The sequence below is a fragment of the Gossypium hirsutum genome, chromosome A03, assembly GCF_007990345.1.
Source record: "Gossypium hirsutum isolate 1008001.06 chromosome A03, Gossypium_hirsutum_v2.1, whole genome shotgun sequence".
Taxonomy (NCBI): Eukaryota; Viridiplantae; Streptophyta; class Magnoliopsida; order Malvales; family Malvaceae; genus Gossypium; species Gossypium hirsutum.
The window spans coordinates 103,621,455-103,635,499 of record NC_053426.1 but is presented as its reverse complement, the minus strand read 5'-3'; the positions used below and the strand labels follow the sequence as shown (position 1 = coordinate 103,635,499).

The following is a 14,045-nucleotide window of genomic DNA, read 5'->3' as shown; positions in this document are numbered from 1 at the left end:
TGAACTGATTTAACCTAAAAAGATTCATAATATCCTATGAGGGTAACACCTTTATGGTAATGTCATTGGACAAACACTTGATAAGTAGCTTTCTTAATGGTATATAATAGGGAGAGTTTAATTATGGTACTTTAGTGAAATGATTCCATGACTAAATAATGTTGTAATTAATAGACGAAATGTCGGATCTTAATTAAAAATTATTTGAAATCTAATTATATATGTTTAATCGGTTTCTCTGCTAGCTTAATACAACCTTGATGGTTTGCATTTGAATCGATGAAGTAAATACATGAAAACAATGAATTAGAGAAATAGATCGCATGCATCATTATTTGCAATGAAAACGTTTTCTAGTTATGAGAAAGAGATGACTTAGAGATTAAATTAATTTCTTTGGGTTATTATTTAATTGATTGTAATTAAATAATTGAATTTTGAATTAGAAATTAAATTAATTATTCATTTTGTAGTTTTATTGAACAAGATAATTTTTTCGAACAATTTGGTTAATAAAAGTATTCATGAATTACATTAATATCCTTTGTATAATGTCCTCAAGAGGTTTTTGCATGTAAAGCAAAGTAGAAGCAAATATTAGCTCACTAGTTGTCTAATGTTTAACTAATACTAAGCGGTATTACGGCGGATCGTAATATGAAAAGACAACTTATATTAGTAGACAAACCTAAACATGTCCTTAGTCTAATTAGAAATGAACAAATCGATTGAAAGATTAATATACCGTCTATGAAGTCCAATTGGGGAGATGTTTTGCCTTGGGCATCGGAACGAATGACTCCCAGAAGATAAAGACATAAATGTGACTGATTAGACTAACAGTACATCGACTAGACCTAAGCAAAATAAATACTGAATCCGTTTATGAATTTATTCACTTGTGACATTTATAGTGTCGTATACCTTAATCCAGAGTGGATGGTGAACTATATATGTGTGACTTATATACTTTGATGTAAGTAAAAGCCTCAATTCAAATAGATAAGGAACCAAAAGTTAGTACGTTGAGTATACGACTTCTGCAGTATCTAACACTGTTCAAAATATTGTAATTCATAGCTCAAGATATGGATAAATGATATCCTCTCACTAGCATTACATGATAGAGGGGGAGAATTTGTAACATCTCAAAAATCAGGTTAGGAGAATCAAGTTATCAAGCTAATAGTTTGAGTCAAATCTAGAAGTTAAGGTCGTAAATAATTAATTAAAATATTAAAATAATAATGGTTTGGATTTTTTAAATATAAATTAAGTAGGGAAATTAAAATTTAAGGTTTGGTTTTTAATTAATTTAAAACGAAATTTAAATACGAGGTGAAATTTGAAAATAATGGGTTTTAAATTGAATTAAGGTTGATTTGGAAAAAGGAAGAAATAAGAATCGGTCAAAGGGGCAATAGCCCAATTTTTAAAATGTGGTTGGCTATTTAAACCCCTAATAGTCCCCTTCCCTCTCATCCTAACTTCACATTCAAAAACTTCCCAAACCCAAATATGATAAATACTCTCAAAATTAACTCATCCTTCTACATCTATTAACCTCTTAAACACCAAAATAAACTCCAATTTCAAAGAAAGAATATGATTTCTTTATCAAATTCGTCAAATACCTTCTCACGTTCATCTTTGAACTGGCTTCAGAACTTGTTGTTTTCTTCAAATTGAGGTAATATCTTAACTTATTATGGCTAGAGTAAGGTTGTTGTTTTTCTAATTCAAAATTTAATCGAGTGTGTTGAAAGCTTTTAAGCTTTTTAATCAAATTTTGGTTCCAATGTTGAAATCTGAAATAATGAGTAATCTATTATTTTATTGGTTTCCAACCTATTTTGAACTAAATAGAAGGTATTTGAACCCAATTTGATAGATCGCTATCCAATTTTAATGAATTTTGAGTTTCCCCATTTTTTGTCTTCATACAAGCTTAATTTTTCAAAAATTTTAAATTCGTGAGATTAGGTAAAATTAAAGGCTTATATTTGTAATAATAGGTTAAATAGGATGTTTAGAAATTTAATTAAGGTTTAGGAGCAAAAATCGAGTGTGAAAACCTTATCTTTTGGCAAAACGAGTTGATTTTCAGTATGAGAAAAGTGAGCTTAGAGTGGTGATTTTGTTGATGTTTGTTTGACTTTAAAGCTGTTAATAAATGTTACATTTTATTTAATGTGTACGCAATATTCCAGTCGTCGGGAGCTTCTACGAGCAAAGCAAAAAGGAAAAAAAAGCTCATTTGAAATCGTTGTACGAAATGCATCGACTAGGTGAGTGGTTGGAATTGTAGCTCTTAAGCATGATTCCTAAGGTTGAATGGGGGATTAGGTTGGTCTAAACACCTAACCTAAGTCTGAGAGTAAGTAATTATAACTATATCCTATTACATATGATGCTTGTATGTGAGGTTGTGAAAAATCATGTGAAATGTTTAAGTGAGTGATATGTGAATATGACAGTGTTTTTTAAGTGAACTACTAAATCTATGCACATTATGTTTTAGAGTGATTATGGCTCTTTTAAACAAGCGTGTTAGCACTTGAGAGTGCATATAATGAGTTGTAAAAGTGTTTTTAACAAGTGAATATGTGCATAAAATAATATGTAAATGTGTGTTTAAGTGGATATGTTGGCATTGTGAATGGTTGGAATCATTGAATATCATTGGAATACCATAGGATAGTAAGTACTCAACTTTATTGTTTATGATGGGGCGTTTTGGATCGAAGATAGCGATGGAGGGATAAGGGAATGTAAAGCATAACTCCATTCATTGAAAATAGCGTGGAGTGTTTGGAAAGTGTTATCATTCATGCTACACTTATATGAAGATAGCGCAGGACTCTTTGAGTCATTTGAAGTGTTTGAAGATCCGCTTATCCAATGCATTGCTGATTATGTTTATGTTTCCATGTCACATTATACCAATATATCATTGTGTTTGCCTTGTGATATGTTTGATGTTATGCCATGGTTGCATGATTTAGTATGTTTTCTTTCAACTATGAATTTTATGTTTAATTGTGGCAATTCCTTGTGCACCCACTGAGTTTGAAAAAGCTAACACTCTTTTATGTTTATTTTGGAAAAAAATAGCTTGTAAGGAGGGGAATGTGTGCAAGTGGTGATCCAAAGCAAAGCAATCTTTTGAGTAGGTGACTTGGTTTGATTTTGCAAACAATAGAGGCAATGTGGGACTCATCCATAGAGGGAATTAGACTTTGTTTTGTTTGAATTGTAATTGGACATTATGGATTGTTTAATTAGTTATTGGGACTTTGGGTTGTTTTAGAATGTCGCTTAAAATGCTTGAACGAGTATGCATGTTAGTGGATGGTATGCTAGGTAAAATGGTTGTGGACTTGTAAATGCATGCTAGTATAGATAATTGAATGAAGTGTTGAATCGTGTTGTTGTATATTTTAATGATTGTAAGCATGTTTTGTGTGTTATATGTATTTTATATAATATGTTAGATTAAGGAAATTTGGCATGATTTGTGGTCATGCCGACTTAGTCCTGACTTTTATACTATGTAATTAAAGCCTTAAAAATCATAAAATGTTTTGAAAATTTGCATGGCCAAGTTTTATAAGGTTAATTTCATAATTTTACTGTCAATTTTATAAAAAGATATTTTTCAGATATTTTTCTAAAATTATGATTTAGTCCTTAACCTTCTTTTTTAAAATTAAATGAGTTTTACTTATCGGTTCTAGTATTTTCTTCCAATTAATGTTTTAAATAGTATGTCATAGCATGTATGCATGTTTAAATTTATCTTTTTAATGTTTCGAGTATCGTATGTAAAATGACATTTTTACCCTTGAATGTTATTTTGATGATTTTGCTAGAAGAGCATGATTCTAGGGCTTGATTGTTTAATTTCAATTGTTGGTTGATGATTAAGCATGTACCTATATGGCATGAATTGTGGATTTTGTGCTGTGTTTTGATGGTCGGTAAGTGGCTAATGTGACGTTTTAGATTCGGGTCGGACCATCTTAGTCAGGTTTGGGAGCACCACATTTGGGTTACATTCGAAAATGAATGTTATTTTTCTCACTAAGTATAAAAATGACTTGAGAATTAATTTATGGTTTTTTAAATTATTAATTAATTAATTAATTAAATTTTGAAAATTAATTTAAATTAATTGGTCATTTTGAATCTGTTAAATGTAGAAAAATTAAATATATTTTCTCATAAATTCTTTTACGGTAAAGGTTTCATGATTTTAATAGAACTAGAATTGGGCTGAGAAAATTATTTAATTGCAAAAATAATATTTATTTAAGGAAATAGAAAATCCATGTACTCGGGTTGGATTAAATTATAAAGTGTTGGGTTAAAAGTTCAATAAACACGTATAATTGGACCTAGTAAGGGAGAGGCACAATTCCCTCTTGATGAAAATAAGGGGATGACAAACCCTAGTATTTTTACCTAGAGTTGCTGCCCCTCTCTCCTAAATATTAGGGAGTTAGAGTTTTTTCTATTAAATAAATATTATTTGGGTTCTACGAGTTTAATCAGGATTCTCCCGACAACTCTCACTATAAATAGATGACACAGATAGATTTCAAAACACATCTCAAAAAAGAGAGAACACAATTCTACCTGTTTCTATTTTAAAGAAAGTTTTACTTTCCCACTAAAAGTAAAATAATAATAATAATAATAATAATTTCTGATTTTGTGTTTGATTTGAAAGTGTTCGAGTCCACGCTTGAAACAATTCATGGTACGAGAATAGAGGAGAAGGTAGTTCAGTTGAAAGTTGGGAATGTCTAGGATCTGTCTAGCCCAAAATGCAAGTGCGATTTCGGGAATAAAATTATTACTATAAATATCACAAACCAACTCGATTTTTAAAATTTTAATTTTTCGCTATATAAGAAAACCATTTTCAAATTAGTTTTTTTTCTCCAACAATTGGTATCGGAGTCAAGTTGTGTTATGTTTTATAGTATAGTTGTACCCAATACATGAGACAGACTTGAGAACCCCTGGCAACTATAGCTCGCAGATAAAGGGTGTCGTTGCCCATACATATTTCCAATAGGGAATTATGTGTATTTTTTCTATAAAAATATTATTTTTGACTTTTTCTTGTTCAATCAAGATTCTTGTGATTTTTTCTATAAATAGAGACCATAGGCTAGGTCAAATACAGACAACACTGAGCGTTGACACTATGTCAAAATTTGGTGAAATTTATTCTTCAAATAAATTCTAACTTTTGAAAGATTTCTTTTCGGTTTCTAGCAAAGAAAGATATTAATTTTCCCCAATGGAATATCAATCAAGTTTTCATTGATTTCTAAATTAGAACTCACACTCTAAGCGAGCTGAGGTTCAAGAATAGCAAAGAAGATTATGTTGGTAAAAAGTCAAGAAATGAGTTAGACCGCCCATTCCAAAACACAGGTACAAATTTTGTAAAAAGTTTATTCTTATAAATATCACAATCATTTGTTTGTTTGTTTTAATGTTTTGACTTTCCATTATGCAACAAAACTATTTTCTAAACTAAATTTTTCCAACACATGTCCCAATAAAGAACAAAGGCCTTCCTTACGAGTTATCTTTTAAGGAACAAATGACTAAATGTGGTGGACGTGTAACGCCCCGAATCCGAGACCATCGCCAGATTCGAGCACGAGGTGTTAACGGACTTAATTCATTAATTAAACAGCTCAAACAATTTATTTTAGAACTTCCAGACAAGCTGGCTAACTGTGTCATAGTCGCTTAAAAATTCATATCTCGAGTTAAAAAACTCGAAATCCAATTCTATAAATTTTCTCTGAAACTAGACTCATATATCTATCAACTAAATTTTTTATAGAATTTTTGGTCGGGCCAACTAGTACAGTTTATTAGTTAAAGTCTCCCCTGTTTGAGGGTTCGACTACTCTGACCCCTGTGTATTACGAATTAAATATCTCTCTGTACAGAATTTCAATTATTATGCCGTTTATTTCTCATAAAACTAGACTCAATAAGGAATCTTTACATGTAAAGAATGACTTCTAATTATCTTTGTACAATTTTTGGTGAATTTCCAAAATCAGAATAGGGGATCCAGAAATCGCTCTGGCCCTATTTCACAAAAATTTAAATATCTCATAAAATATAACTCATATACCTGTTTTGTTCCATCCATATGAAAATAGACTCATCAAGCTTTAATTCTATATCTCATTCACTATATAAATCCATTTCTACTATTTTTAGTGATTTTCCAAATTCACATCATTATTGCTATCCGATATTGTTTTAAAGCTAATTTCACCTTTTTCATGATTTCTATGGAATAACTAGCATTTAGGCATACATAACACCAAACATGTCCTTGATTAGCCATTCCAAAAGCTAATCATTATCAAGCATTTACATACCATTCATCAGCCATATCATAAGATCATACACACAAAATGGCTACGATGCTATACATGCCATACTCAAAATGAAACGTCTAGCTATACCAAAATAATCCTTGTGATAGTGTGCCCGGACCTCCGACGTACTTTACGATCCCCGAGTTAGCTTGACAAAACTATAAAAAGAAGGAAAATAAAGGGGGTAAGCATTAATCTTAGTAAGTTTGCATGCAAATAAAGAACAACATTCATAAGAATTATCTTACTACTTGGCATGATACTACTTAATGCAACTTCATTAATTGTCATAACATATTTTAAACTTCTTCACTTACTCACTTACTTAAATACTTACTTACTTAATCAAATTTATTAATACATTTTACTTACCTTTTTCCTTATCAAGCATACATGAACATTATGTACTTACCTTTGCTCTTCTAGCATGAACTTGTCTTACCTTTTTAGTATAACTCGTCTTACCTTACCTTACCTTGATATTCTCTTTAAATTTTTCCGTTGAACCACTTGGAATACTAAGGATACGCGGGTACCTTACCATTGCCATGACTTGTCATGGTCTTACGTGGTATCCTTTTGAAACTTACCATTGCCATGTCTTGACATGGTCTTACATAGTATCCTTGCCTTATGAACTCACCAATGCCATGCCTTGGCATGGTCTTACATGGGACCTTTGCCTTATAGTAACTTATCAATGCCATGTCTTGACATGGTCTTACATGATTTCCTTGCCTTAGAAACCTTACCAATTGCCATGCCTTGGCATGGTCTTACATGGTATCTTTAAACCCTAATGTCATGACATTTGTATTCTACACATTCCTAAGGTTCAATCGGGACTTTCTGAAATTACTTCTCCGTCAATTCATGCTTGAGTCTTCTTTGAATAATTTCATAAAATAAATATAAACATGCTGGAAATTAACAAAATTAACATAAAATAATAGAATATTGCATTTATTTACCGCAAACTTACCTCGAAACAAAATACGATCACCTATATCGATTTAGTCCACTATCTTTTTGTTTCCCCGGTCTAACTCCGGATTTTGTTCTTCTTGATCTATAATAAAAAAAAATTAACTTATTTAATACTCACATTTATTAAAACAGTCATTGACCCAAACTTTGGCAAAATTACATTTTTGCCCCTAAAATTTTACATATTTACACTTTTTCCCCAAGGCTCGGAAATTAAACTTCATCCTATTTTCTTATGTTTTATGACATGCTGATCATTTTTCCCTTCTATGACAACATTAAATTCTCACTCTAACATGTACTTATGATTATTAGGTATTTTTACCGATTAAGCCCTTTTACTTGTTTTCACTTAAAACCGAGTAGCACAAGTTGTCTAACATAATTTAAAATCTCATATTCTATCATAAAACACCAAAATACACAAATTTCACCTATGGGTATTTTTCCAAATATAAACCCTAGGTTGAATTATTGCTAGAATAAGCTTAATCAAGTTACCGGGACTCCAAAAACGTAAATAACATTAAAAACGGGGCTTGGAATCACTTACTATGGATCTTGGAAGCTTGGAACAAACCCTAGCTATGGAGAAACCTTGAAATTTCGGCCTAATGAAGAAGATGGACAAAAATTGGCTTTTAATTTTATTTTTAATTCATTTTAATAATTAAATGACCAAAATTCCCTTAATTAAAAACTATGGTGTTTTATTTTCCTTTAGGTATTTTTGTCCAAAGTAGTATAATGGTCTAATTACTATCCAAGGACCTTCACTTTAAAAACCCATTACTCACAAGTACTTAATACCTTTGTGAACTAGAACACACATTTTACAACTTTTTCAATATAGTCCTAAATATCAAATTGGACCCTCTATCGATAAAATTTCTAAATGAAATTTTCACACAATCATGCAATCATGCCATAGACCTTAAAATGATAATAAAATAAATTTTTCTATCTCGGATTTATGGTTTCGCAACCACTGTTCCGTTTAGGCCCTAGATGTTACAGAACATGTACCTATTTTGTTCTAACTCCTAGAAAAAGATATTCAACATTTTTTTTTAGGAATGCTAATTCATGAAACATTTCTAGGGTAGTATGCACTTCATATCTTAGTGTATGTTATTGGGCTTTTATTAGTTAGGAAGAGTAGGTTTTCTCAAATCTCTCTTATAAACTTCAATCTAATAGTCCCAAACTACCTTGGTGTGTTTTTTTTATTTTACTTTATGAGAGACATGACTATGTCAAAACTCATTGATATTTGGTAAGGTTCGGCTAAAGGAGAAGTTTGTAAAAAGAGTTCTCTCAGCTACAAGAGAACTTGTTACTCTTTCCCCTTTGTAAAAGGGAGAACTCTTATTTCATTTGTCCCTGTAGCATGGAAACCAGCCATGAGAGATTGGTTTAAGCTCAATATGGATGGATAGTCTATGGGTAATTCAAGGAAAGTGAGAGTAGGAGCTTTCATCCAAGGTCATATTGGAATTGGATAGTTGGAGCCTTCTAACACATCACGAGAGCAACTAGTATGGAAATTGAGGTATGGGCTCCTAGGGACGAATTTTTGGTGGCTAGAGATTTAAACATAGAGAACCTTGAGATTGAAGTACTTGGTGCTACCATTTTTATCCATGTTATGTTTAATGTTAATACTTCTAATTGATAGCAAAAATAAAGGTTTAAACGTTAATGTGCAATGAAAAAGATCAAACATAAATACCTTCGATCATTGCCTAAACCAAATGTCAAAATCTTGACATTGTAACACCATTGACCGAGCATGTCGAAGAACTGATGAGGATGTCGTGTTTAGCTATACAAAAACACGAAAAACAAAAAAAAATCACCAAGTCTTCTAAGCACTCGAAAATCTCATTAGATAGAATTGTTTTCAGAATTTGTTTTTGATGCTTAATTAAAGATCTTATACTTGGGGATATTTACAATGGTGGTTCCCCATGAAAAAAATCACCAATTCATGCACCACTATCACACAAACAACATGGAAGTGGTTGGCAACAAAAATATGAAACGTGAGAACAACCCTATGAACCATGCACGTCCAGCACTAATCACATTTTATCTCCTTTGATTGACAAGCGCATGAGTTTTAGATCGTTGCAGCATATTTTTTAGGAAGGAAACAAATAGGCTGATGCTTTAGCATGATTAGGAGCAATTTTTAATCTCTTCCTCCCTCGGATGTTAGTAATTTTTAAGACTTACTTTTATATTTGTGCTACATCTTTCTAGTTGTTTAAAACCCCATGTTGTTGGATGATGCCTAGGAGAAATTTATGTATCGAACCATGCTTCAATTTCCTTTAAAGAAATTAGTTCTCTTTTCGAGAAAAAAAAAACTTCATTTGCAATGGTAATTTTTGTGTTAGACATTCAATCACACTATTTATTTCGTATTATTTTGATAAATAATTCTTAAGAACTAATTTATTTATAATTTAAATAAAAACCCATATAAATATTTATATAAAATAGAATTTTGATTTTTTTTCCTTAAATAATAAAATTTGAATTCATTCAAATCTTAAAACTAGCCGGATCCAATAGGTTCAACTCATGCGTAATCTCTAAAATGAAAGAGGAGGAAAAAAAAAAAAAAGCTTCACGTGAGGCCTTAGATTAGCCAACCAACCCAAGAGCGAGAGGTGAGAACCAACCTAGCCTACGCCGCCAATGGCAATTTGTCTAAACCCAAAACCCATTTCCCCTTTCCGTCTTCCGCTTCGCTGTATCAATAACACCACCGCTTCCTTTACTTCTATTGCTGTCAACCACTTCTTAGATTGAAAGACACAGAGAGATTGAGAGAGAGAGAGAGGATTGGTAGTCTTGCGGTACAACAATCACCTTATGTATCCTCGATGACCCTTTGCATAAAAAGAGCTTCAAAATCTTTGGCCACCATCGCCCCTCTCTCTCTCACTTGCAAGGTACGCTTCCTCTTTCCTTTCTCTTTCTCTCTTCTCCACAGTTTACCTTCCCCTTCCTCTCCCCCTGAACCCGACTCTTCTTCTTCCTCCTCCTCCTCCTCCTCCGAAACCCATTACAAACAACTCATCTTTAACACCATTGATGAAAAGCCCTGGGCCTTTTGTAACACCAAGTGGGTTTCCAATAAATTCCATGCTATCATTGTTGATCCTCATTTGTTTATCAAAGTTCTTAATTTGATGAGAGAAAGACCCAGAATTGCTTTGAGGTTTTTTAGGTGGGTTGAGATGCAACCTGGTGTTAAAAGATCCGAGCTTGTGTTTTCCGTTATGCTCGATATTTTGGTTGAGAACAATTTGCTGAGATCAGCTTATTGGGTCATGGAAAGGGTCATTACGTTTCATATGCATGGTATTGTCGATGTGTTGATTTGTGGCTACCTGAAATTTGAGGTTTCAGTTAAGTTACTTGATCTTTTATTGTTGGTTTGTTCTAAGAAATTGATGGTTGATCATTGTTTGTGGATATTTGATAAAATGATCCGGACGGGGTTGTTGCCGGATGTGAAGAACTGTAATAGGATTCTTACTATGCTTAGGGATAAATCTCTTGTAGCTAAAGCAAGCCAAGTGTATAGGATGATGAAGGAATTTGGGATTAAGCCAACTATTGTTACCTATAATACCATGTTGGATTCCTTTTGCAAGGAAGGGGAAGTACAACAAGCTATTGAACTCTTATCGGAAATGCGCTGTTTTCCAAATGACGTGACCTATAATGTTTTAATTAATGGTTTAACAAAGAATTGCAAATTAGATCAAGCCGAGGGACTTATTAGGGAGATGTTGAAATTGGGGATTAAAGTTTCTGCATACACATATAATCCTTTGATTTGTGGGTATTTCAAGAAAGGGTTGCTTGTTGAGGCCTTAAACCTTGGGGAACAGATGGTAAATAATGGAGTTGTTCATACGGTGGCAACATATAATACATTCATGTATGGCCTTTGCAGGTGGGGGAGATTGGATGATGCCAGACAGCAGTTTAATGATATGCTGAAGAGGAATATGATGCCAGATGTTGTTTCGTATAATACTCTAATATATTGGTATTGTAGGATAGGGAACATTTGGGAGGCTTTTCTCTTGTTTGATGAGTTAAGATGTCGACGCCTTGTTCCTACTGTTGTCACGTATAGTACTCTCATTGATGGTCTATGCAGAGTGGGGGACCTGGACCTTGCTCGGTATCTTAAGGATACCATGATCACTCAGGGTATTTTCCCTGATGTTTATACCTATACGATTTTGGTAAATGGATCCTACAAGCTGGGCAATCTATCTGCAGCAAGGGATCTTTTCAATGAGATGTTGCATAATGGTTTGGAGCCTGATCGTTTTGCATATACAACTCAAGTAGTAGGTGAATTGAAGCATGGTGATCCTGCAAGAGCATTTAGTATGGAAGAACAAATGGTAGCAAAGGAATTACCTCCTGATTTGATCATCTATAATGTTTTTGTTCATTGGCATTCTAAATTGCGTGATTTCAAAGAAGCATGTAATTTGTTGCACAAGATGATTAGCATTGGTCTTATTCCAGATCATGTAACGTACACCACCATCATTCATGCTTACCTGGAAAATGGACATCTGAGGAAAGCTAGAGAAATGTTCCACGAGATGCTGAGCAAAGGCTTATCCCCATCAGTGGTAACTTACACTATATTAATTCATGGACATGCAGCTAAGGGGTTTCTATCATTGGCATTTATGTATTTCTCAGAGATGCAGGAGAAAGGTGTTCAGCCAAATGTTATTACCTACAATGCTATGATAAATGGTCTTTGCAAAGTGAGGAGAATATGTCAAGCTTACAAGTTTTTTGCTGAGATGGAAGCAAAAGGAATACTACCTAATAAGTATAGCTACACCATTTTAATAAATGAGAACAGCGACGTGGGGAATTGGGAAGAGTCCTTGAGATTGTACCAAGAAATGCTAGATAGAGAAATTCTGCCTGATTCTTGTACACACAATGCACTCTTGAAGCAACTTAACAAGGACTGTAATTTGAATGCAGTTCGTCAGCTAGAGACTTTAATTCTAGAATGTAAAGAATCTTGCGGTGCTGAGACTTGATATAGCCTTCAAGGGAGTTTTGGATTTCCCATGTAGATAGTGAGATTGACACATACTTGGTTTTGGAGAATCGTCACATTCAAATTAAAAGCGACTCCGATGATCATAATCTAAATACCATTGGACAGTAAGCTTCATTTGCTTCTCTCTCATTATTATAATTGTTGTGATTTTTTTTTTTGTTTGTTGGGGGGGGGGTTGGTTGTCAGCATATGATATGCCATGGACATTTGCTGAGTTATTATTAATTTTACAATTTTACTTATGTTTATAGGTGGATTATGGAGCAGAGCTATGTCTTGTCAGTCAGCTGAGTATACAGATCTCCTTGCTATCCTCTTCTTGCGAATGCTTGGACCAGTCTTTGGATCTAATATTACACAGAGTCAACAACAGGTATAAAGATGAAATTCGGTACTGTATCAAGTTGTTTCAAATAAAATCTCTGACTAAATGTATTTATTCATTCTTTCAACATTTTTGAGATAGGAGAAAAGTGTGATTGGAAATTTGGGGTGGGGGGCTCTTTTTTCTGTAATATTGTGATGGTTATTATATAAGTTCGGGTCAAATTTTAGTTGTCACCTTTTTGCCCCAAATTTTCTACGGTTATGAATCATTAATAAGAAGTTTCTACATAGCTTTTATATTATACAACTTCCATTGTTTGATAGGTAAAAGCGGGATGAACAGGGTCGGGTTGAGGAACAGATACTAAAAATAATCAAAATTGTTGTAAAATAAATAACAAGAAAGTAATGATGACAGCAATATTTATGCAAACCTGTTTCCACTTTCCACCTGTGTAACCATCCATGTAGTGTGTCTCGCTTCTGTTTGCATTGATTGATTACCGAGAGTCCCTAGTGGAGCCCTGTTCATGTTCAATCTGGAGCATCTCCGCTGAGGCCACCAAGGTATACCATGTTCTGAATTCTGGCATCCAGTCATGATATGCTGAGTCTGACTAGCATTGCATTCCAATTTAAATGGAATGACAATTTACAATAGTATTCTAGGAAACCCTTACGAGTTTCTGTTAATAGGTTGCATGGAAATAAATTGGTTTGACTTTCATCTTTGTTAATTTAATGTGTTTTTATTCAACAGGAATCTTCGATACTAACTGTTAGTTTGTGTTGTTTTGTTTCAAATTTAGTTTATATTTCCTACCATATTTCTAGCCATCTATCACAAGATCCAGACCTAGAAGGGTAACGTATTAATTAGAAGTATTGTCAATGCATGTGCCTAGTGCAAGACATCAAAAGCGCTTCAGTTTTTTTCTTTCTTTCTTTGGGCTGAGTTGTATTTGATTAGGCACAGCTTTGGGTGCGTAAGTGTGTTATCCTTAAGGTGAAAGCTGCAAAACAAGGTTGTTTGATTGAAATTCAAGGAAAAGGTTTGCATGTTTAAATTGGATCGATCTTTAAGTTTATTATCATAGTTATATATCTTAAGCTTTCTTTTTCTTTTCTTTTCTTTTTTTTTTTTATGTATAGACACGCAAGATAAGGGTAGACACGTTGCA

General features: G+C 33.1%; 1 protein-coding gene across 1 annotated transcript; it reads left to right on the top strand.

Moving 5' to 3' along the window:
* Positions 1 to 10,002: 10,002 nt before the first annotated feature.
* On the top strand, positions 10,003 to 13,152 carry LOC107886716 (pentatricopeptide repeat-containing protein At1g22960, mitochondrial). Its single transcript, XM_016810762.2, has 2 exons — positions 10,003 to 12,641; positions 12,789 to 13,152. The coding sequence occupies exon 1, from the start codon at positions 10,304 to 10,306 to the stop codon at positions 12,512 to 12,514; it is 2,211 nt and encodes a 736-aa protein (XP_016666251.1). The 5' UTR covers positions 10,003 to 10,303; the 3' UTR covers positions 12,515 to 12,641; positions 12,789 to 13,152.
* Positions 13,153 to 14,045: the final 893 nt, after the last annotated feature.